The sequence below is a fragment of the Cyclopterus lumpus genome, chromosome 13, assembly GCF_009769545.1.
Source record: "Cyclopterus lumpus isolate fCycLum1 chromosome 13, fCycLum1.pri, whole genome shotgun sequence".
Classification (NCBI taxonomy): Eukaryota; Metazoa; Chordata; class Actinopteri; order Perciformes; family Cyclopteridae; genus Cyclopterus; species Cyclopterus lumpus.
The window spans coordinates 6,818,025-6,843,424 of NC_046978.1; the positions used below are offsets into that span (position 1 = coordinate 6,818,025).

Here is a 25,400-nt window from a genome sequence, read left to right on the forward strand (position 1 = left end):
CTGTGTGTATATAAGATTAATTGTGAGTTATGGGTTAACATCAGAACATAATTGAAATTGTCAATAACAGCTAGAGCCCAAAGTTATGTCTTGTTTTGTCTGACTAACCGAGCAAAACCCCAAATATGTTCAATGTGCAATGTCAAGAAAGAGAAAGAAGTAGCAAGCACATTTGAGAAGCCATTTCAATCGAAACACACGTCTCATTATTTGTATTGGGAACATGTTATTGCTGTTTGAAACACCTCAGGTTCCTCCACACCCGTTTGTCAAACACACTGAGGATGTCCCACATGGACTGCAGTGTGGAAACTGAGGACACCTGTTGGACGCCACCTGCCATGACAGCTCAGATGACACCTCCGTGAACAAAGTAACTACTTAGCTGGCGGAACATGTAAGATCCTCCTTCCCACACACAGACACACACGCACACGCACACGCACACGCACACAGAGTCCATCCCTCCCTTCGGCTCCGGACCGGGCAGCACATCCAGCAGCAGCAGCAGATCTTTGGAGGAGGCAAACATTTCCTCACCTTGTCCACCTGTTTCTTTTGTTAACCTACACATCAGGATGGGAGTTACTGTGGCTCTTTGTGACAAGCCTGCAGGCGTCCTGTAAGGTAGGCGACACACTCTGACTTATTACAAGAAAACTGAAGTTCTTTCTTTCTTTATTTTTTACAAACGTTTGCTTGCATTATAAAGTATTTGTAAGACATATACTTAAACTAGAATGTGATCGGTTGCCTGATTTATCTGTTTCTGTTACTTTTTGACTAACTAGCTTTCAAATTTCAAATTTGACTTTAAGAAACATTATCATATAAAAAATCAATTTAGCTTGCCAAACAGAGAAAAAAACTTGTAAACATAGATACATTAAAAACAAAAACAGGTTGATTGCTTACGTGGAAGGTAACATTTTAAATCAATACGTTGTAATCAGATAAATATCTCAGCAACAAGAGACACTGTGCGGAAGTGCACTTCTCTTCATTGATCTGGACAAGAAAGCATTTCCAGCAGCTTGTTCACTTTTATCTCGGAATCTGGAACTGCACAAATATATGTTGAACCCGGACATTGTATCATTTTACAGGTATTTTGCCAGTACTTTATAACAAAGTCAAAGTAGAAATGTCAGTGTGACAGTCAGTGAGTGTGTATATAATTACCTGACGTGTCAACAAAGAGTTTCTTAAATAAACAAGCAAAAGGAGCACACAAGAGACATGTATGGTGTAGAGGTAGTGATGTACTTAAAGTATCAAAAGTGATTATGGTAGTTTACAATAATTCCCTCTGAAATGTAGTTAAGAAGAAGTATAAAGTTAAAGAAAAACAAAATGGGTGTTGCCGACTCATGTAAAGTACCTCAAAATTGTTGTTCTTGAGTGAATCTACTTAGTTACTTTCCACCACTGTTTCTGAACAGATTCAGATGCTATATTGATTATCAGGTCACTTCACAATCAATAGGTGTTATTGTTGGAACATGTTAAGTGTTGCAGATGTTTCTATTTACATGTAACTATTTGGGGCCACTGCAATGGAAGTCACTGTAGGACGTCACTAGTGTTATGCTGTGGTTTTGATCACTTGTTCTTTAGAAACAACTCACCCAGCTAGAGACTGGCTGTCATGTAATTCATACCTTTATGATTCATTTACATTAATATTTACTGGACATGAGCAAGGTTTAGAAATATTGGAACAAAGACAAAACTTCTTAAGATGTAACAATGGGGAAGTGTTGCCTTTGCCTGACAGTGACAGACCCCGCTGGTTGCTTGATGAGCAGGCCAAGGAAGGAGGAGGAGGAACCATGATTGACCTGAGCTACCTGACGGAGGAGGAGCAAGGGGTGATTATGACGGTGATGAGGAGGGACACCGAACTGCTGAAGGCCGAGGAGGAGAGAGTCAGGTAGAAAGAAATCAGGCAAAATAAATAAGTATCTTATATCCTTGTATTTCTATGTGGTAAATGTTTCACATGACAATGGCATCCAACTCGGGTAATTTCACTTGAGCAGAAATGTTTTGGCCAGCATTTAATGTCATGTTATTCAGCTAATGTAATTTTAATGATTAAATAAGTACTCCTTCCATTGCCTGTTTAGTGAGAAGAGGCCTTTTGTGGGACAGTCAAAATCATACTTGTCTGGTCATAATGGAATAACACAATAACAGCTTGGCCGGACACATCGCTGAGAAGCCTCCATGTTAGATGGGCAATTAGATTAGAGCCAAGATGAAGTCTGCACATGGGAGAGGGTCATGCTGCCCTGATGGACAAGAATAGAAACCCTTAAAGGCCTCAATGATGAGAGACACCTCAACTGTGAAGAGCGTGATGCTTCATACTGCCTCCTTTCAGAAAAACATTTAAAATCAGCCGTTAAGCTCTCCATTGAACCTTTGGGAGGGGTCAAACATTCCTCTCAGTGTATATTCAAGGCTTGTTAAGACAAACACAAGTCCCAGTATCTTTTCTGATCCCTCCATGTGCAGAAATGAAAGGAGAAACCTCTATTCTCCTATTAAAAATGCAGTCAAGCATGTAAACTAACAACAACAAAAAGGTGCACTTTGAAGATGTGTTTTATTTAATTTACATGAGTCAAGAATATAATGAAACAATGTGCTTTTCAATGTGAGTTTAATGGAGTTGGCCGGCAAACTTTTCTTCTTTTATGAGTGTGAGGCTGAATGCTCGCTGTGTCCGGTGTAAAAGGATTAAGCCAACAGCCTGTAATAATGTGCTGCCCTTTTTTCACATGACCGCTTGTTTCTCCATCAAGATGAATGATGAGTTGGAGCAGCCATTTATCTATGATTCAATTTTAACTTGATGGGAATGTTTTCCGAATTCTTTCCGTGAGATAGATCATGTGCAACTGTAATTGCAGTGAAGTAAACATTTTACCTTCTTAAATTGAGTTCATAGAGTGCCTCGGGGGATAAAAAAAAAAAGCTGTGCATGATCAAAAACATTAATTGAGAAATGCCACTCAACTATAACCATATCGCATAAATAGACAATAAATGACTGTACAGAAAAACCTCTTGACTTCAGCATTTGTACATGTGTCCTTTGTGTTTCCCCTGCAGGAAACTGGAGAAAATCCCTCACAGTGTGTCGCAGTTAGACACCGAGCTGAAGTACCGAACTGGAGAGTGGTTTTATGAGGCCAAGTCTCGCAGACACATGGACAAGATCCACGGCTCGGAGATCATCCTGGCCTCCATGAAACAGAGGAGTGCTAGTTTAGGTGTGTTCATTCTACACTGTTGACAAAGGGCTTGTTTTAAAGCACATGTTATAGCTCCATTTGTGACCTCAGCAGCCCTGACAGAAGATCAGAGTGAAGTGACACAGTTAGTGAAAATATAGGATTCAAACGTTGGTTTTGCCCCGAGCAATAATGTATCCTTTGGTGCAAATTGTTGATGTGTGTGGGATCACAAAAACGCTTTAGGATAACCTCTGAAAATTAATTTTGATTTTCCATTGAAAGTTTGCTTAGGAAGTAACAAACAGAGTGCTGGGGTCTAATTTTGTTTTAAAAACAGAATATTTAAATTGTTGTTGCTGCTGTAAACACAGCTCCTTTCTGTTGCAGATAGTTCTCCCATAATTGAAAGAGCCAAGACGCCCAGCAAGCGAGGTTCAGACATCGCCACTCCACCAAAACCAGCCAGATGTTTGGAAGCCCTGCAGCCGCAGGAGATCAAGTACACACTCCTTTCTTATTCATAGATGTACTGATCTGAATGTCTTTAACTTCTATGAAATAGCTTGAACAATTTGAAACAAGGGCAGCTCCTTTCTCTCGCTTTTTCACCTTGTATACAGTGTGTGTGTGTGTGTGTGTGTGTGTGTGTGTGTGTGTGTGTGTGTGTGTGTGTGTGTGTGTGTGTGTGTGTGTGTGTGTGTGTGTGTGTGTGTGTGTGTGTGTGTGTGTGTGTGTCTTGTGACTCAGCCTGTGCAAACATAGGTGGTGCTGACTGTGTTATAGCCCGGCAGCAGCTACTGCTCATAACACTGCTGGATGTGGTTTGACATATTAAGGGATTAACTCAGAAGAGCTCTCAGCATAATGACACTGAATAGGATGTTTTCCGTTGGTTGGTATTTCTGGAATGAAATTCCACCAAAAGGATCAGGATGTTTCTATCAATCCTGTTACCAGGAGTTTTTCTTAAATATTATTTTTATTTTATTTTTATTTTTACAGTGTGCAACTTACTCCAGTGGAGGATCATTTGTATTTAACATGTTTCTATTACAAGTTGGGTCCATATTTGATTTTGCCAAGCTGTACTTCGTGCAGAGGAATAAACATTTCCTAAACACACATTACACTGAAGAATGTAATTGCCTAAACTCGGTTTGTAGCCTGATAGTTCTACTGTAGTTTTGCAGTGTAATTCCTGTGTTTCATCACAGGCATTTCTAAATGCAGTCGATCAATTACTTAAAGTTTTGTTCTCCCGTAATACGAATCCTCTTATTCGGCCACAGAATGCCAGATCTTAGCAGACGCTCTCTTACTATCTTTTAACAGTCCGGTTGACTGGGTTGGGTAGAGCTCCAGCCATGCACACTACAGAACACTTTTGAGAATATTTTTTTTAGCTGCTGAGATGTTTTTCAGCAGGCACATCAAGTTAAACTGAAGTGGATGTAATGCTTTGCAGTGCTTGTATTTCCTTTAAGTTCCCCTTTCCAGCGTAATATTTGAATTGTTTTTTCCACAGCGATGCAGAAAAAGAGATTCTAAATTCAGCGGTCTGCTCTCCAAGAACGGTAGGAATAAGTGTTAGAAAACAGATCAGCCTTTTTCTGTGACTGTTTTCCTTTCTTTGTTGCAACCTTGTCGCAATAAAATTGCGTATATTGTAATGTCAAACATTAATTATGGTCATTTCCCTTTAAGCCAAGGCACAACCCTTTCAACCTTGCTTCCCTTGTTGTTGAACAACCGGAAAATAATGATTACATGTCAACCAGTCGGGACCAGGAGTCATCTGAGACGGGTTTGAACTGAAACTTAAAACACTTTTGTGATGTTCTGAAATACAGTTTGGCCACAATACACAAAAATCAATGTGTAGTGGGCTTGCAGACCAATATTGAAGCATAATCTAGACTGAGCCTTTCTTCCGTTGTTTCCCACAGAGCCCATATATCCACTGAAGAGCCACCCAGCAGAGAGCAGTCAGACTTCAGGGGCCTCCCTCACATCAGAGGGCTCTTCTGTAGGCTTCAGGCCAGTGCCAAAGAGTAGGACATTTCGCTCAAAACATACCTCCAGTCAGTCAGAAAGCAACAGCCTGGCGTCAGACGCTCTGGGAGAGACACCAGGGATTGTTCCCACCCCAAGACGGAGCCTAATACGAGGGTCCAACTCTAACCAGTCTGACCTGAAGGGCCAAAATGTCATACCGCAGAAAAGTGTTGTTTCTTATCAAGTATTTCAATCAGCTCCGCCATCCAAACCTCAAGATGAAAACTCCCAGCAGCCACTCTGTGATGCATCTCAACTTTTGTCTAATTCCATTGTGAAGAGAGAAAGAAACCCATCTTCGAAAACAAAAGACAGGTCAGTGGACAATTCCTCAACTCTGAGCCCAACATTTTAATTAAGCTCTCTCCTCCTTTCACTGCAACTCACAACCTGCATAATTTCAGCCTTGCCACATACACCAGGAATGATGCATCCACTAACAGAGAGATCCTACAGAGGAGCGATGAACGAGATGATGACGTTGTCCTGCACACAGCCAGCATTCAGGATTCAAACAGAGAAAACAATAGCAGTGTGGGTACAGCAAGGAGGCAGGATGATCTGAGTCTGCCCCAAAGCCCTGTGGGTGAGTTTGGTTACAAGTAATAACTCTACTTACTGTAGTTAAAAGTATGTTCAAACTAGTCAGTCAGGCAGTAGTTCCTCACCTTTGGTTTTTAAAATGAAACAAGCTACTTGTGACGAGAGCTGTGAGCAATTCAACTTCAGAGTAACCTTCTTCTTAGATTTTTAGAGGTCTAAAGGTAATCCTAAAAAAACGTAGGTAAAAACTTAAGGTAATCCTAAGAAAACGAAAAAACGGATCCTATAAGAGTGGGGAGTGAGGAGTAATCAGGCAGTCAATGGCATATAAAACAGATAAGACAAGGTGTTTTGAGAAAGTGTCAGTCATCGCAAAAATGAGGTCCTTGAGTATGCAGCCATTGCTGGGCACCAAAATAGTCTGCAGTATGATGCAGCAGAATGTGAGATAAGATACGTATGGCCGAACATACAACCTCTCCTCTGACTTATAGTCCAGACAAACTAACTTTTGAAATGGAATTTGTTTTATTTATTATATATAACATATTAAAAGTCCTAAGAAATTACTGCTGCGAAAATAGGTTAAATGTGCAAAAGTCTAAGATGGCCGCCATAAATCTATAATGTCTCGTATCTCCACTATCACAAGAGATATTTGAATTATTTAAAATGCTATTATATGGTTTTTGGACATAAGGAATCATTTAGAATAGGTAATGACTTGATTGGATACAATGGTCATGGAAGAAAATCCAATAAGTCCACCAAAAATCCATATCTTATCATATATTACCTTATATTGGAAAGCAATGATGATTATCCGGTCTCAGCCCGATGGCAGTGATCTGAAGTGTATGGTTCTGAGGCTTGGTGGGTTCCATATGCAGATAAGCTTCTTAGGCAGTATCGGACACCTGCTGGCCGATTCAGGACTACAGGAACTCCTCGAAAGTTTGCATATGCTAGCAACACTGTTAGCCACATGTTGACTGGCAAAGCTGTGTCAAGGGCAGTCCGTGGTCACCTGCTGGTAGATGCTGCACTCAATACCATTCTTGTGGCCGATACATACAACGTTCCAGTACCAACTAACCAGGAAGCTGATGACTCCGAAGTTGTAGGTGTTCTACAAAATCCGGAACGATCAGATGATGATGACGAGACACACAATTTAGACACAGACACCATCACGACTGACTTGACTGCAGCTGCGGAACTGTATGACAGAGAAATCTTGTGTACATTCTCTGTGGAAAAGGTGTGTTCATCAGAAGCGTTAGTGTGACTCCAAAGTATAGTGAATGGGAAGAAGGAAACGATGACTGGGTGCACAGCAACCTTATGGTTACAGTATCTGGAGATGGTGGATTTCCTCCGAAGGTTTCTCAAAGCAGAGTGAACGGGAAACTAGAGATTGCATCTGCAGTCAGTACATGACCCTACTTTGCAGCAGCTGGAGACAAATTATATGCGAAGTCTGCACATTATATATATATATATATATATATATATATATATATATATATATATATATATATATATATATATATATATATATATATATATATATATATATATATATATATATATATATATATATATATATATATACATATATATATATACATATACACATATATATATATACACATATATATACATACACATACATACATATATATATATATATATATACATATATATATACATATACATACATACATACATATATATATATACATATATATATATACATATATATACATATATACATATATATATATACATATATATATATACATATATATACATATATACATATATATACATATATATACATATATACATATATATATATATATACATACATACATACATACATACATACATACATATATATATATATATATATATATGCAAACGATGACCATGCTGCCCCAAACACACCCCGATGTCCATCAGAAATTCGAGGAAGCGTATCATGTCGTGAGGCATAGTGACAGATACTGGAGGACTGTTCACATACCTCATCATAGAGCAGGTACCAATGAGGAGCGTAAAGACGCACGGAGGCCTGACACGAGGAAAGGGTATGACCAAAACTCAGCGCCTACTGTGGGTCATGCCCATGCCGGCATGTGCCAACCATGCAGAAGTTCACTGATGTGTCATATGAGACCAGTGACCAACACAAGGATATGTCAAAGGCTAGACAAGCTAGAGATGTCAATGTAACCCTAAATCTGATCTTACCTCGCACAGAGGGATCCATTCATTGAGAATCCATCACTATTCAACATCGCCAATGGCATGACAACCTAAAAAGGAGTCAACGTTGACCGGTCAAGAGAAATTGGGGAAGATATTCTATTCTATGGTCGGGGTATCTGTAGAAGATGATGTCTTCAGGAAAGCTGACCAGGCCACGACACTCGGATCAAGATCAACAGTAAAGGTCAAAGGAGAATCTGTAACGGTGGATCCACAGTTGAAATTTCAGAAGTTGGTAACTATAGGACAGCGTTCAGAAGATGTTTTATCTTTATTCAAGATGCACTCATCCACCTGCACTGTTTGAATCAGCTGCACTCCCCCTGCAGGCAAATAAGGCAACACTGGCCGATGTGCTCTGGAAGTTATGAAGGGAGAGCAACGAGAACCCAGTGCAAATTTCCAGTATGTGCTAGATGGTGGTGCTCTACTTCATCGCATACCATGGCCAAGAGGATCTACATTTGACAGAGTGTGTCAAATGTACGTTCCGTACGTCACACATAAGTATGGAGCTGCTGTCCTTGTCTTTAAAGGGTACAAAGATGAGCCCGCAACTAAAGATGCCACACAACTATGACAAACCGGGACTTGTGCTGGTGTGACAGTACACGTCGGTGGTTACATGATTCAATCAAAGAAAGAAGATTTCCTGAACAACAAGGCAAACAAGCAGCAATTCATCCATTATCTGAGCGACAAGCTGGAGAGAGCTGGCTGTAGCATAGACCAGGCAACGCATGACACCGATGTGCAGAGGCAACAGCAGTTGCGCAAACAAAAAACACTGTACTGATCAGGGATGACACAGACTTGCTGACCCCTACTGCATCATGTCGAAATTGACACAAGTTGTTCATGGCATCAGAGCCTAAACTATCGGCCAAAAAGAAGAGAGCCTGGTGCATAAAACAATCCAGGGAGTTGCTCGGTCCTAAACTTTTTCAGGCTGCGATACTACCTCCCGCCTGTTTGGTTTAGGGAAGGGCGTGGCAGTCAAGAAAATCGAGAATGACCCTGTGTTCTACAATCAGGCCAAAGTGTTCAGTCAACCTGATCAAGCAAAGGAGGCGATCATTGCAGCAGGACAGAAGGCATTGATGTTAATGTATGGTGGTGCTGAAGACAAAGGACTAGACAGCTTACGATACTGGTGGTTCTGTGACAAGGTACCACCGCCGTGGAACCCCAAAGTCTACCACCAACCTCTGGCTCCTCAAAGTATCACAGCCTTCGTATATACTATCAGGTTATGGAATGGAAAGATGCCTGCATCAATATGAGACCAGAGGATTTTGGATGGAACGTTGTAAACGGGAGATATACAGACCGACCAACCAGCCGCTCCATCAGAACTACTGGATGTCATCTGTTGTAGCTGTAAAAAGGACTGTACCACCCGGAGGTGCACATGCCAAAAATATGGCATGTGTGCAGAGAATGCACTGGCTGTACCAACTCAGTTACCAGACTTGTCAAATGCATATGATGACGACGGTTGAGTTGGACCCAGTCCAACGGTGTATCAACTACAATGATCAATCACTGTATTGTCAATCACTGTATGTTGTGTCACCTTTCTGTTATAATCTTTATGTGATGTGTAGAATTTATGTTGTTGAGTGTGTTACTAAAGTTCAATGTAGTGAATAGACTTGAAAATACTTACGTGCTTTGATTATATCAGTATACAATTTAATTCAATGAAATGTCGTATATCAGTGCAAATATATTGTAACAGGACAGATCTTGGAGGACACAGCAGTTAGGCAGTGCAGCAATCACAGGCAGAGTCAGGTCTGCAGGGTTTAAGGGTTTTTAATAAAACAAACAAAAAAAAGAACTGAAAGCGTAGCTCAGTCTCGAGCTCTATCAATTTCTTACAAAAGCTATCTCAGCCGGACCGCTAGCCGACTTACCGGCTTAATCTTCTTCAGGCAGAGGAGAAGTCACTCCTCAGGTTGAGTCTCTTCTCACACCTGATCCCCATGCTCTCCTGAATGAGTGGGTGGAGCCTTCTGGCTGTATATGATGGGATGCTCCTCACCTTGGACTTCCTGGGAGAGTACTGCCCCTATGCCCACCTTTGATGCGTCCGTTTGAACAATCATCTCCCGGCTGAAGTCTGGGGTCAACAATACTGGCTGTGAACTGAGGGCCCCCTTTAGGCCCTGAAAGGCCTGTTCAGCTTCTTTTGTCCATTTAATTTTGAGAGGCTGGGAGGCCTTGGTCAAGTCTGTGAGGGGAGACGCTACAGCAGAGAAGTTCAAGTGGGCAATCCCGCCCTACTAAGACTGGGACTGGGAGAGACAGGACCACCCCTACCTTCAGCTGACAGCTGCCTTTAACCGTAGTGAGTTGGATGACGCTTGTGGGATACTCTTTGGTGTCCACATGGACGCAGGACACCAGCACCATTTCACCAGACAAGGATGGTTACAGAAGCTGGGGTTGGACGAGGGACCCCGCACTGCCGGAGTCAATCAGTGCTTGTGTATCTCTCCCATCTACTTTGACCGGGGTCATATGGGCTGGAGAGGTTTCCTGCACCCAGCAGGAGTCGAGCAAGTGACAGGGTCTTGCACCTGAGGAACTGGCCGTGGGCATTGGTTCATCCTTCCCAGGACACTCCCAGGATATGTGGCCTGGCTCGCCACACTGAAAGCAGCGCCTTACATCACTTGTTGAAGGAGGTCGCCTCCATCTTGAACCCTCCAGTTCATGTGTCCTCCTAGTCCTTGGGACCTCTACCCTAGATTTCCGGCTCCCCTCAGTGTCCGCTCGTGTTGATCGCAATAGTTCGACTGTAACCCTTTGGCTATCCACCAGGCTAACCAGGTCATCTAGATTGGCTGGATTCTGCTGACTGGCCATTTTCTTGGTCTCATATGGTAGAGACCGGATGTATTTGTCCATCATAATCCTCTCCAAGACCCCTAGTTTCTCTGGGTCGGATGTCAGCCAAGCTTTGGTTACCCGGCCAAGGTCATACATTTGAGCCCGTCCTGGCAACTCTGGTTTAAACCTCCAGTCATGGAACCTCTGGGTTCTTGCTGCTAAACTGTAGCTGTACCTGGCCAGGATTTCCTTCTTCAAGACTGCATAATCCTTCAACCGGGCTGTAGGAAGATCGAGGTAGGCCTGCTGTGCTGGCCCAAGTAGGAAGGGCCCGACCAGGTCTGCACAGGCATCGTCGGGCCAGCCTTCCCTCTTAGCTGTACGCTCAAAGGCTGTCAAATAGGCCTCGACATTGTCGTTCTGTCATTTCGAAAATAAACCAACTAGGATTTGGTTGCACGGTCCCTTCCTTTGGTGCTGGAGGGGATTCCGCCAGACACTTTTCGACCTCTGCATTGAGAAGGGTGTTCTGCTGTCGTTGCTCTTCAATCATTGTCCAGTGCAGGGTCTGCTGTTCAGCAGAAATGCGCATAAACTCTTACTAGGTCCTCCATGGTTTGACTGCTACGCCACCAGTAGGGTCCTCCTGCACGCATTCTCTACCAGTGTAACAGGACGGTACGGAGGACACAGCAGTTAGGGCAGTGTAGCAATCACAGGCAGAGTCAGGTCTGCAGGGTTTAAGGGTTTTTGATAAAACAAAAAACAAAAAAGAACTGAAAGCGTAGCTCAGTCTCGAGCTCTATCAATTTCTTACAAAAGCTATCTCATCCGGGCCACTAGCCGACTTACCGGCTTAACCTTCCTTCAGGCAGAGGAGAAGTCACTCTTATCCTCCCGTCATGTTTTTCCCCTCTGCTCCATTTCCCTCTTTGCCTTTTGTTTGCCTCCCTGAGGAGGCAATCACAATCAGGTGTGCCTCTTCTCACACCTGATCCCCATGCTCTCCTGAATGAGTGGGTGGAGCCTTATGGCTGGAATGTAGACTCCAGCCACCACCCTTTCCCTCAGGCCCTTACAATATGATAAGATATGGATTTTTGGTGGCCATATTGGATTTTTTTCCATGATTATTGCATCCGGTCAAGTCGTAACCTATTCAAAATGATACCGTATGTCCAAAAAACGTATGATAGCATTTAAAATCATTCAAATGTCTCTTCTGATAGTGGAGATATAATACATTATATATTTATGGTGGCCATCTTGGACTTTTGCATATTTAACCTATTTCCGTAACAGTAATTTCTTAGGACTTTTAGTATGTTATTCAGGACACGTCATCTGTGCCCAAATACGTTCTGTGGCATTTCCTTCCATTTTTAATGGTTAAATTGGCTAGATTCCCTGGACTATTACGCCTGGCAGAGATTAAGACAAGATGTGATACAGGTTAAAAGATTTTTCTTTATTTATAAAAACATCTTGACATTGAGGTATCTGCTTCTATGTCTTCTGCTATTGATACAGCATCAATATTATTTTTGTAAAGTCTATTACCTCAAAAGGCCATATGAATAAAAATGGTGGCGTAAGTAACTACAGCATCTCCAGTGAGAGTCCTCATTCGAGGCTAATAACATTCACATTAGTCTCAGCTGTGTTTATTGGCAAATAGTAGCATGATAACAAACTAAACTAAGATTGTGCTGCAGCAAAGATATCAGTAGCTTTCTTACTACATTAAGACATATCTAATACTTTTCATATATCTTTCTCTTCAGATCCAGATCGCCCAATGTCTTATGCTCTCAACTTAATTGATAAATCTGATCAGCAAGCCCAGAAGAAATCAAATAAAAAACATGCATTTCAATTATCCACTCAGACCACCAGTCCCACTGGGGATGAGGAGGACTCCATCGCTAAGGTGCTGGACTGGTTTAGCCGCAGCACAGATAGCCTTGATTGGCCAAAGACTGAAGATGATCCAAAAGCCAAGCAGAGCTTTGATAAACATAAAGAAATCAACAAATCAAAAGGCGAAGGTTCATTTAGAAAATATTCTGGGCATATTATAAGTGACAGAAAGAATGAACTTCTTAATATAAGAATAAATCACTTACAAATACAGTCCAATGAAGCTATCGAGTTAGGATCAACAGACAGAGACACACAAGAAACCCAAGAAGATGTAGAGAAAGACGCCAGAGAAAGAATTCAGTCGCTGGAAGTTGAAGATAATGACGATGGAAGGCAATCAGCCCAAATCTCTCATCTGAAGTCATTCTGGGACAAAAGCAACACGGGACATAAAATACTTATCATCAAAGAACAAATACCTGTTCACATCTCAGCGGAGCAAGACAAGGACAAAGTAAGCAAACCACACATAGCGCCTTATATGCCCACTATGCCTGGAATTTCCAACAAAAAGGGACTTTATGATCAGTCTGCTTCAAATCCTGGGGACGCAAGAGAACAACAGCAAGATACTGGAGACAGTCTGGTGATCAATTTTTCAACTCAGAGGAACAAAAATGACTCAACATACAACTCAGATTATTTACAGTTAGCAGCCAGTCCCCAAGTAGATGACAGAAGAGGTTCAGACACTGAGATTTTATCTGTAAACAGAATTAGTCCACAGCCATGGACACCCTTTCAGTCCAGTGCACGACCTGACAGTATTTCCCAATCTAGAGACAAACTGTCAAATACTATTCCTGTGTCTCACCTGGATACAGATCCAGGCTCTGAGAGGTTCCATTTGTCCAGAAACAGCCCATATATGAACGAAAGGCAAATCACCCCTAAAACACAAATGCTTAGAGGTTCAAGTGAAGACACACAGACGACGGACAAAAGCATGGAATCAAGCATGTCTCTCAAACAAAAGGAGGGTACATCTAACAAAGACATAATGAACAACACTCCCACATACAGACAAGGTCAACCACAACCTGAAAGTACTGCAGAGAAGATAAAGAAGCTCAGGTCTTTCTGGGAGCAGGAGAAAAAGGCTCCATTTTACATCGGCAAATCCAAACCTCGTGGTGATGGTAAAGTTGGTTGTGGTGCAAATCAATCCAAACTGAGTAAAAGATTTACAAAGTCGGAGTACGATCTGACATCATTGGACATGATTGGAAATGATTCAGGCAGCGATGATGAACAATCTGATAGAAATGATCACAATTTTACTATTCTTCCTTTGAATCAGACAATAGACAAGATGTCCACGATCCAAAGCACATACAGAACACAATTTAATAATCTCCGTGAATTCTGGGATGAGGCCAAGTCAGATACCATGGGATCATCTTCCCTCGACAAACCCAAAAGCCCCAAAAAGAAGGAACCAATAAGTGCCCAGCTTTCATCTCAGGGGTTAAAGTGTGGTGACCCTGAGAATTACTGCGTATCAGAGAATCCAAGACCTGCTGCCATGAAATCACCTCCACCTCTTCCAAATCGATCAAAGTTACCTCATGATAGACAGACAGGGTCAAGAGTAGTGAATGATGGCAAAAACAACCTCTCCAATTATGCGACAGCTGAGTCCAAAAGGAGCTCAAAAGATGCAAATATTGAGGAGAAACCCCTAAAATCCCCAAGCAGTTCAGGAAAAGAGTTCAAGTCTCCAAAGAGCAGAAAAGACAGCTTCGGCAGATCGAGCAGTCGTGGAAATTCCATGTGTCGCGCTACTAGCATGTTTTCTCTGAGTGATCCTGATGAAAAGGAGCATAAAATGTATGTAAGCCCTGTCCACTCCCAGAGCAGAAAGCAGAGGCAGAACGCCGAAAAAGGTGCCCCGCCAAGAAGACCAGCTGAGGAAACTGAGACTTTGACTCCACGTGCACGGGCATATGTTCCCAGAGACTACCGTCATTACCTGGGCATGACAGATGAGACCACTTCGCACAACTATCTCGCCCCGGCTGTGATGGATGAGGGGTCAGGAGGAAAGTCTGGGTATGAATTTGATCTGGATGGGCCGGTGAGGGCCAGCACTCCTGTGAGCTTGGAGGAGTGTTGCAGGGGGGGGGGTGGCAAGGCAAGTCAGCGGACCCTGTGGGCAAACTACAGCAGTTCAGACGCAGGTCAGGAATCTTCTGTGAGCAGCACGTCAGAAACTTGGTCCAACTCGAGGAACAGTTCAAACCGTAAGCACCAACTTCACTTTTTTATTAACAGGGCAATACGCAGTGGCAGTGCCAGCGCCAGAGATTTTCTTGGTGGTTGCTCGGAAATTTAGGCAGAGAGAGAAAGAAATTTTATATAAATAGACATTTTACATTTTTCTTTCCAAGACTACTGCACAAAATGACAAAACAAAAAGGTGTTTAAAAACAATATTTTTGAAAATGTTTAAAAATGTAAATTGTTTCAACCGGTTAAGCTGTTTAATTCATAATTCATCAAAAGTTAAGACACTGAGTATTACAATAAAAACAGATAATTATATTAAGTTTGGAGGAAAAAAAATCAACTAAATCATATTATAATAAAATTCAAAAGGTATTACATGTTGAGAAAAAAACAAGTTTAAGTCAAGAATGAACAAACATGTAGATCTCCTATATAGTCAACATTTGCATTTTCTCAGTTTTATTACATTTCTTACATTATTTTAACAATGTCTTATAAATTAAGCTGTTTTGAAGTATTCCAACTCCTGTTGTCTGTTTGCAGACTTATGAATCATTATTATCATTGGTTGTATCCAGCAGCATCCTTGATATGTTCGTGTCAAGTTATCTTTGTTGACAGAACCTAATCTCTGTATACTATGTGCCTGCAGTCAGCTGCACCGTGTTTAATTTGTGGGATGGGCAATATGTTCCTCTTACTTCACTGACTGGTAAAAATAAAAAATGTTCACAAACCTCCAACTCAAGCAGCTTAATGTCAGCTTTCTGTAACAGTCATTTTAAAAGACTGAGACAGAGGCTGTACCTATATATCCCTCAGACATAAACATCAGTTTCCCACTGTCACCGAACTGCACATTTGATGCACTATTATTTAGCTATTATGCACAACATTTTATGTTAGTGGAATCAAACCCAAACATGTGTAGGTAATGGCAACACAAATTGGAAACGTATCTAACAACATACACTTACACATCACTTACACACTTACACATTATTCTTCAGTTCCAACCTACTGCTAGGAATACCTTGACTTCTGACAGTTTCTACATTCATTAACAAATTTGACAGAGTTTACAACAAATATTTAGATTTTGTTTGTATTGATTAGCTACAATGATTAGCAGATTAATTGATCAAATGAAAATGGATTTTCAATTATGAATCATTTTGCTGCAAAAATGCCAAACATTGCTGGTTCCAGGTTCTCAAACACTGGTTATGTGAGAAAAACTTGCTTTAGTAAAATAATCTTCGCATTGATTAATGTAAAGCTCAAAATACCAAGTCGTTACTGTAATTTTAAACAAAGACTCATCAACCAACTTGAGCATCAAAAATTGCCCATACTGGAAGCCTGTAAGTTGATTATTCTCTCCAATACGTATCGTAGGTGAGAATGATGTTGAACGGCAAAACCTTGTCAGGAAAGCATTGCTGAGAGCAGAAGCAAGGCCAAAAAATCTAACTAAAAGTATGGAGGACATCACAGCATCTTTATCGCCACGTGAGCATGTCCTCAACCTCCAAGTCAGATTTCCATATATACGCAGACATATTTTTGGGGATTGTGGTTTCTTTGGTTTGTTGTTCACAGGACAAGAAACAAGAAAAGACCCAACTGCTGACATGAGACACATTAGTTATGGTAAAAGAAATCCTGATCTTTTCCATTATGGACATGATTGCAAGCAAATTAGTCAAGATTTGTAGCTTCTGCTTTCTAATCATCCACTCTTTAGTTTCATCCATCCCGTCGCCGTCATCATCCTCATTTTCGGATCCGGAGCACCTGAAAAAGATGAGCAAGTCGGTTCCTTCGTTTTTACAGAAGGAGGTAAACCCCCCCTGCATGTTTTAGTCCAGTAGGTCAAAGTCTGCTCTGCATCCCTGTGCAAAGAGCTTTCTGTGCCTGCTGTCTGTGTTTCAGGACCTTGGCAGAGACATGGATTCCACCTGCGAGGACAGTGACCAACCAGGAAGACTAATGCAGTCCAGCTCCTTGAATAACCTCACCGACTCCTCTGGCATGTCGTCTTTGTCTTCTGTATGTTCACACTAATGCATGAGCTTGCTAAACACTGCTCTCTTAAACTGCACTTATCGTTGGCTTGTGAAATTAATTGGTGTTTTGTCAGATTGACATTAACCTAGTTATTCGTTTTCTGTTAGGAGTGATATCACATGTATTGCTTTTATACACAATGAGCTTATTATCTCTTATATCAGATCAATGGTCTGGACCTAAAGGTCAGTCACGAAAAGAAGAAAAAAATACCCCAGTGATTCGGCATTGCTATAGCATTGTATGTGATACAATGTTGAGTTGATAGTTAAAAAAGGGATCAAAATTGATGCAGAATAAATATGACCTTTTGCTCATCCTTTACCAAACCTGTGGCCTACATTGCCCACAATCCAACTTGGCTGCTGACAGTTCGTTCGGGGTTTTCGGTAGTGTTATGCTAGTAGCGGCTAATGTCCTCTCAAGGGGGTCCATGTTTCCTCAGCATAGACAGTTAGACTAACCCTAACCCTAACCCAAACATTGGGCCATGTTTAAATCTGTCTAACTCAGTGGTTCTCAAACTTTTTCTGTCACGCCCCACTTCGGAGGAAGAAAAATGTTCGTGCCCCACCGCCCCAACAAAATTGTAACAAAATGTTTTTTGTGACTCCTCCATCTGTGCCTTTTCAAATAATAGAATAAAGAAAATTGCAATCACTTTTAATTAAACCAGATTGCTCCATCACATCACTTTGTTAGAACAATGCAAATAAAGTTGTGCAAAAAAGAACTAATATTTGGCAAATATCTTATTGTGGCTGCAATTAACATGTTTTACACTGAATATATTTACAAGATAATAACAATAAAGTGAATTCTGTGAAAAACAAAATAAAACAAGTTAAAATATTTGGCAATAAAGAGTTTTACACTAAATATCTTTTCAAAACAATAACGTGCAACCGGTGCAAAACAAACTTAATGCAGATATGTGTGAGCCATCGAGTTGTATCAGTATTAGTTCAAATTCACTCAGATTCTCAAAGGAATCAATATTCCCTGATCGAGTCGCCTGACCCACATCTCCAGCTTCCTGAGGAAGGTGCTGCTCTCTGCCTTGAAGATGAAGATGTAATTCATTAAGCTTTCCAAATATGTCACTGAGATAGGCCAATTTCATCAGAAATTATTCATCAGAAAACTTGCAAATTAATAATTACAATTGAATTAATAAATTTGACTCCAAAAAGTATATGCATGTGTAACGTTACAAAGATAAAAGTCCACGGCTCATCTGTCTGGCTGCTAGCGCCTCTCTGTGAATGACAGTGTGTCCATCGCACATTTGGAGAGACTCTTGACCAGCGCCTGCACGCCCTTCCTGTTCCCTGCCGTGGTCTTGACCACCGTCTGTGCAGAAACCCACAACTCTTCCGTTTCCCCCCGTGTTCCGTCAGGTAACCTCAGAAGCCTCACGAGCTCTTCATTTAGCACACTACTAAGCTACACTGGAGTCGCAAAGGATCTTGGACGTCGCGATCGCGCATGCGCAAGCGTAACCTGTTAACGCCGTAACCGTAGCGTAAACATTTACACGTACTTTTGTAATATAAGTTCTCCGCACTGCCCCCCGCGCCCCACCTCGGCGCCCCACTTGAGGGGCGCGCCCCACAGTTTGAGAACCACTGGTCTAACTCTTGGCATTCGTTGGTTAGGTTTCTCTATGACGAGTGAGATTGGTCAGGGTAAGAGCCAATCAGAGGGTAGGGCAGGTCATGCCTTTGCCATAATAGAGAAGAAATTATTGAGACTTAGCCATGTGCTCTGTTATTTATATAGATAGATTAGATTTTCAGAAAGCCAAAACCACAAATCATCCAATAAATTATTAAATAAATGATTACAGATATGATTGATGATGTAAATGTTTGCCTACTTGTTTGTGTGTGCTCCTAGCTGAGTGGAAGTATGCTGACCATGTACAGCGCGGATTTTGGGAATGTGGACGTTCAGGGAAATATCCAGTTCTCCATCAACTACATCCAGAAGCTCAGAGAGTTTCACATATTTGTGACTAAGTGCCAAGACCTGGCTGCAGTCAACCCAAAGAGGGGCCGTTCTGATCCGTGAGTACTGTACTTGAAATATTCTATCATCATATTTCTATACTGTATGGCCTGTTTATTTAGTAAAATAAATAACTGTTACGTTTAAGTTGTAGAGTCACATGCTAACATTGTTTTTGAATGGCAAACAAGACAACAACTTATTTTATGTGGCTTATAGTGGCTGAATTGAAATGAAAGAAATCTTGTAGTTTCTCGGCCAACAAGTAAAATGTATGAAGTGATGAATGATGAAAGATCTCTGCCACCTGTTGTTGCTGTTGTTTGATTATCAACTAGTAGAGATTAAATGCCACGCCCAAACTCCACTTAACCGGGGTTCCACTGAATTGCCACTACACAAACCAAGCTATTGAAATTTGTCTGTGGTAAATTTCACCTTTTATTTCAGCATTTAGATCATTATTTTGTTTGTCATTATTTTTTATTTTACTGTCTGTACATAACTCGAGCTAACAAAAAACCTGCCCATATACAGTATATGAGTGTGATCAAAAACTTGGATAATGCATGTACATATCTGTTTCTATGGGAGCACACCTGGTACCACATTTGTATACCGGGATAAGGGCTGAAACCAGGATGTGATATTTAAATGCACAACACGCTATTGGTAAAAACAAACACTGTAATACTACTAATATATACATATTTAAACATTTTCAATCACCAGTGTTTTCTCTATGCTTTAAAAAACATGACCCACTGCATTAGAAGGTGAAACTATCAATGTCTTTTTTTACGATGTGTAAACGATATACTAATACAACTGAAAATGCGCACAATTTTGTTGCACTAGATTTACATCTGCATGGTATTATATACTGAGGTTGTATCTTTTTACTTTTGAAGGTATGTCAAAAGCTACCTGTTTCCTGACAAAGCTAATTTGGGAAAGAGGAAAACATCTGTGAAAAAGAAGACACAAAATCCAACTTTCAACGAGATCCTCCGAGTAAGAATCCAAAATGCCAATAGTACTAAACAAACAAAGACACTTTCCCACACTGCGATGCCACATACTTGGCATGCATGATAATCAACAAACAAAAGCAGCTTGCTGTTCCCTGTCCTTACAGTATCGTGTTCGCATGGAGTACCTCAGAACCCAGACGCTCATTCTCTCTGTTTGGCATCACGACACCTTTGGCAGGAACAGTTTCCTGGGCGAGGTAGACGTGAACCTCTACAAGTGGGACTTTGACCACACCCAGATGAACTACTTAGCCCTGAAAGCAAGGGTAAAAAGAAAAAAACTCAAAGGCTTGCCTTATCCACAGCAGTTGTTTTCTCATCAAATAACAGCGGATTATCTCAGAATATGGTCCGGCTCCCCAGAGTCTACTTGAACTTGTGATATCACATGTAGTTGTATAATTTGTGCCCAAAGGAATTTGGGATCTACTGTTTATGTATAATGTATACTCTGTCAAACATTTCAGACCTCATCCACTCTGGCGCCATTACATGGTCAAGGAGAGATGAGACTAGCCATACGTTTCCTGCCAGAGATCATCCACAGTGAAGGTCTGCACACACTTTCTTTCTGTTATTTTAAAACAGGCTTTGTTTCTTGATGTACATTTTGTCTAGAAAAAGTTCTTTAAATATTTTGTGTATATTTTGTCATTTCTTTGTCAAAGGATTAATTAAGGATGGTCCAAACACTGGAGAAGTTCACATTTGGGTGAAAGAATGCAAGAACTTGCCTCCAATCAGGGCCACTATCGACCCATATGTTAAGTGGTATGCATTATAATTCATATTAAGTTATAGATATTGTTTGCAACTCTGGGAAATACTCTTAATTAATTTCTTGCCGAGAGTTAAATGAGAAGATTGATACCACTCAAGTTTGTCTGTTAAACATGAAGCTAAAGCCAGCCGCAGGTTAGCTTAGCTTAGCATCAAGACTGGAAACAGGGGTAAACGGCTCTGTCCAAAGGTAAAGAAATCGCCTCACAAATTAACATATATATTTTTTGTTATATATATAACAACAAATGTAGCCAGGCTGTGAGCAGGTGCAGTGACATCTTAGTGTCTACACTGAACTTTGTGTAAAACAACTATACACAAAATATAGAATCATGAGCTTTAGAGGTGCATTTTATTCAGCCACCATTTCCCCCTGTTCCACCTTCTTAAACTAAGCTCAGCTAACATATTTCTAGCTGTAATGTTAACTTGATCTTGAACGTACAGATGTAAGATCAGTGATGATATTGTCATTTAACTCTCAGCCTGAAATAGATTAGGTACTCTCCCAAAATGACTCCTTCATCAGTTTATTGTAACTCGCTGCAGCAGTGAAAATGTTTCCTATTCCCCCTCATCCCAAGCTTTGTGCTGCCGGACATAAGCAGGAAGAGTCGCCAGAAGACGCGTGTGCTGCGGAGGACAGTAGACCCAGCGTTTAACCATACGATGGTGTACGATGGTATCAGACAGGCCGATCTATCAGAAGCCTGCGTGGAGCTCACTGTCTGGGACCAAGACAGGCTGGCCACCAATCTGCTGGGGGGCCTGAGGCTTGGAGTTGGAAAAGGTACTGGTCAAAATACCCAAACTGAACCAATCTGATGTAAAAGAAGTGATCATCAGCTGGAACATCGCTTTGTTATAGATATGAGCAAATGTGGTGTAATTGCTGTGATATGAAAAAAACTATATATGAATGAAACTATTATTTCTGTTTCCCCGTAGGCAGAAGTTACGGAGCAGTGGTGGACTGGATGGACTCGACTCCTCATGAGGTGGCCCTGTGGGAGCGCATGATGGCCTCCCCGAATGAATGGGTGGAGGACGTACTCCCATTAAGAGTGCTGAACTCGTCAAAAACTCATTTAAAATAACTAAAAGTTGTGCAAAGACAGTATAAAAACACTGTCAATTAACAGTTTTAAACATTTAAATTCAGTTTGGTAAAGCTTAATGTGTTAGCAAGGGAATATTAACATTTACTTTTTGTTACTGCTGTTTGCTATTACATTTGGGTTAATATTAGCCCTACATAACGACCCTGATAATTTAATTATTATTAAGCACCATCATTTAGTCAACATTTCTTCAATGGTGATGAAAGAGATAGAGTACTTTATTAATCCCAGCAGAACATGTTACTTTTTCAATCAAGGTGACAAAAAACACAAAGTTACACAAGTTGCTGCAACAGGCTGCCACTTGAGCAGGATATGTATACAACACATATTCCCAACATTCACATTGTGCCAAATGTTAGCATGCTAACACGCTAATGGTGAACATGGTAAACAATATACGCATATAACATCTGCACTTTGGCCCTGTCAATATGCGCATGTTAGCATGCTAATGTTAGCAGTTAGCTCAAAGTACCATTGTGTCGTGCTTCATTTCCACTGCATTGATGGCGCTGCAGTGCATTTTTTTAAATGGCAGCCCCCAGGACAACGCCAGGTGCTACACTGGCCGCAAAATGGACAAAGGTTTGGTTGCTGATGAGAGGACTCAGCAAGTACCCTGCTGAAGATGATGTCGCTGTAGTTTTGGTTGGCTGTCGCTCATGGGGGAGTGTAGTCGTCCCGTAACCACAAGGTACCCGGTTCAATCCACGCTCTCCCCATTGCATGTTGAAGTGCAAGACACTGAATCCCCAGTGGCTCGCCAGCACTTCACTGCAGCCCACTGCTCCTTAATAACTAAGGATGGGTCAAATGCAGAGAAGAATTTCCCCATGGGGATCAATTAAAGTGTACATTTCTTTCTTCTTTTCATGCAGTGTTGCTACAATATCATTCACAGAATCCTGCCTACAGTGAGGGACAGCGTTGCCAGATGTGCAATGATTATTTTACTTGATCAATCATGTTTACCTATACGATGTTCAATTAATAATACAAAAAGTGCCATAATGTATAATAATTTGAGCATTTTTTGACGCTTTCATCAGTAGTTGGTTTTGGTCTGCACTCTCTCATTTTATCCGGATCGTGAAATATGAATCCTACATCTGTCTTTATGAAACCTCTTCTCACATGACCTCTTTCCAGCCAACCATGCTTTGTGTAAACAGTTTGTGACTGGCGAGCACAGCTGTTCTTCTCTCTCCCCGCCTCTCAACTCTAATTTGCTATTACAAAAACTGATGGATTCAAGAACACACAGCCTCTTCACCACATCCAACTATATCTGCTTGCTTAAAAAAAAATTACAAATGTTGGTAGTTATGTAGGCCTTGTTAAAAAGTTTTTTTAAATACACATTAATAACGTTTTGCTATTGTGGACGTGATCATTTTTCTGATGATAGACAATAGGATAATATTTAGACTTCCATCAGGCAACGGTTACCGAATAGGTATAATCCACAGTGGAAAACCAAATATACACCCCTGGTGCACCATGTTATTCAAAGCTATTCATCTTTTGTTAGAAAGAAAGTAAGAAAATCAGCTTCTTTCCAATTTTGGTGAACCAACCCTGTGAATTGTAAGCATAGATAACTGCTGACTACATTGTTTTTTACACCAAAAAATGAAACCGGAAGTAAAGAGGTAACATTTAATGATAACAATTCATGATAGTCCTGTTCAATTTCCCAGTGACTTGTTTTAATATGTCACCAACCTAGTTAACATTATAGAGTCTCAAAGTGGGATAAAGAGAAACGAATAGTTAAAATGACATTGCAGTCAATGACCACAAGAGGACTGCTGTTGCTTGGATGATGCACCTGTGTGAGAAAAAAAGACAAGCAGAATCAAGACTTTTCAGGTTATGATGCTGCATATTTCTAATATTAAATGTTGATTATTTGAATTAGTTTGGTTGACTGTGTAATTTGTCCATACAAGACAACTTTTTAGAACTAGTCTTCACACTTCACTTTCCCAGCTCAGTCTTATAGACACACAGATATATAAAATATTAACAAAGCAAATAGACGCATTTTATTTTAAGGTAATATTGTTTCCACTTTTGTGTCAAAAGGAGAACAATTGTGACATCAAATAATATTGTAAAAGCTCTACTTTCAACCAGTCATTGAATAGCCATACAATTGGTCATGTAAAGTTTGAACATCTACAGCTTCATGACAACTATAAGTTATAAGCTTAGTGCTCAGTTTGCCCATGAGGATAACGGGCGAAGTGATTGTGACGCTGTTTGACATGTACTGGGCCTCTCTCTTCCACAGGCAGAGGGAAGATGTTCTGTTGAAAACAACAAAAGAAAACTATTAATCACCTAAAGTATGTTTGTGATCTGTGATGATTGCAATCAAAATCATCCCTCTCTTTAAGACAAAGAAGTGACTGTTGGACACACAGCCATAAATCTGCTACACACGGACACCTCACAGAGTCTGGTGATGCAGTGCAAGTAGAACATGGAAACTGAAGGCCTCAAATGAGAAGTATGCCTTCTGAGACTCTTGTGTGTTAGGGTCACACCTTTGGTGAAAAAGAAAAGGTAAGGTGACTACACATGTGGATCAAATACAAAGCGGTAGCTCGGAGTTAAGTGTCAAAGTAAAAGACACACCCTACAAAGAGGTCATAATGGGTGTTGAGCACGGGATATGGATGTGTAGCATCTGTCCAGTAGCATGTTGAACCTGCAAGGACAGACAGGTGGATCTTAAGTGTTATTTCTACTACTGTTACACATATACAGTATATAATGTACATATATATATATATGTATATGTATATAAATATACACATATACATGTATATATATATATATATATATATATATATATATATATATATATATATATATATATATACACATATATATACACACATCTATATTTGTGGGGCGACTGTGGGTCAGTGGTTAGCACGTCCGTCTTTCAATAAGGGGGTCGACAGTTCCATCCCACCCTAGCCTGTATTCTTGACCAATGTGGTGAAGTCACTCCTTCTCTTTATCTGTACATTTACAATATGCATTTACCGGTTCAGGATTCGTAGGTTTGCTCTGCAGACAGAAGAACCACGATTGTGGGCTGTGGCCCGGAGGAGGCTTGTGAATCTCTCAGCTGAGACTGTACTCTGTATCACAGTGTTGTTTTTCACTTAATTAAATACGCTTTATTAAAACTACCGATCCAAGACGTCCCTTTGTCCTTAAAGAAGATTTCTGAACACAACAAAACCCAGAAAGTG

General features: G+C 40.8%; 1 protein-coding gene across 3 annotated transcripts; it reads left to right on the forward strand.

Annotated features, from left to right (window-relative positions):
- The first annotated feature begins 511 nt into the window (after positions 1 to 511).
- sytl2b (synaptotagmin-like 2b) lies at positions 512 to 24,000 on the forward strand. 3 transcript variants are annotated; one of them, XM_034549258.1, is made up of 20 exons: positions 512 to 627; positions 1,778 to 1,933; positions 3,121 to 3,281; positions 3,633 to 3,744; positions 4,771 to 4,819; positions 4,950 to 5,049; positions 5,192 to 5,615; positions 5,705 to 5,886; positions 12,740 to 15,121; positions 16,506 to 16,619; positions 16,710 to 16,760; positions 16,855 to 16,949; positions 17,043 to 17,159; positions 19,077 to 19,246; positions 20,099 to 20,201; positions 20,326 to 20,487; positions 20,689 to 20,773; positions 20,890 to 20,992; positions 21,589 to 21,794; positions 21,953 to 24,000. In XM_034549258.1, the coding sequence occupies exons 2-20, from the start codon at positions 1,833 to 1,835 to the stop codon at positions 22,099 to 22,101; spliced, it is 4,866 nt and encodes a 1,621-aa protein (XP_034405149.1). In that variant the 5' UTR covers positions 512 to 627; positions 1,778 to 1,832; the 3' UTR covers positions 22,102 to 24,000. The 3 variants fall into 3 exon arrangements, with proteins under 3 accessions (XP_034405149.1, XP_034405150.1, XP_034405148.1); XM_034549259.1 differs by having other exon boundaries at positions 12,740 to 13,332; positions 14,734 to 15,121; positions 16,506 to 16,760; XM_034549257.1 differs by having other exon boundaries at positions 16,506 to 16,760.
- Positions 24,001 to 25,400: the final 1,400 nt, after the last annotated feature.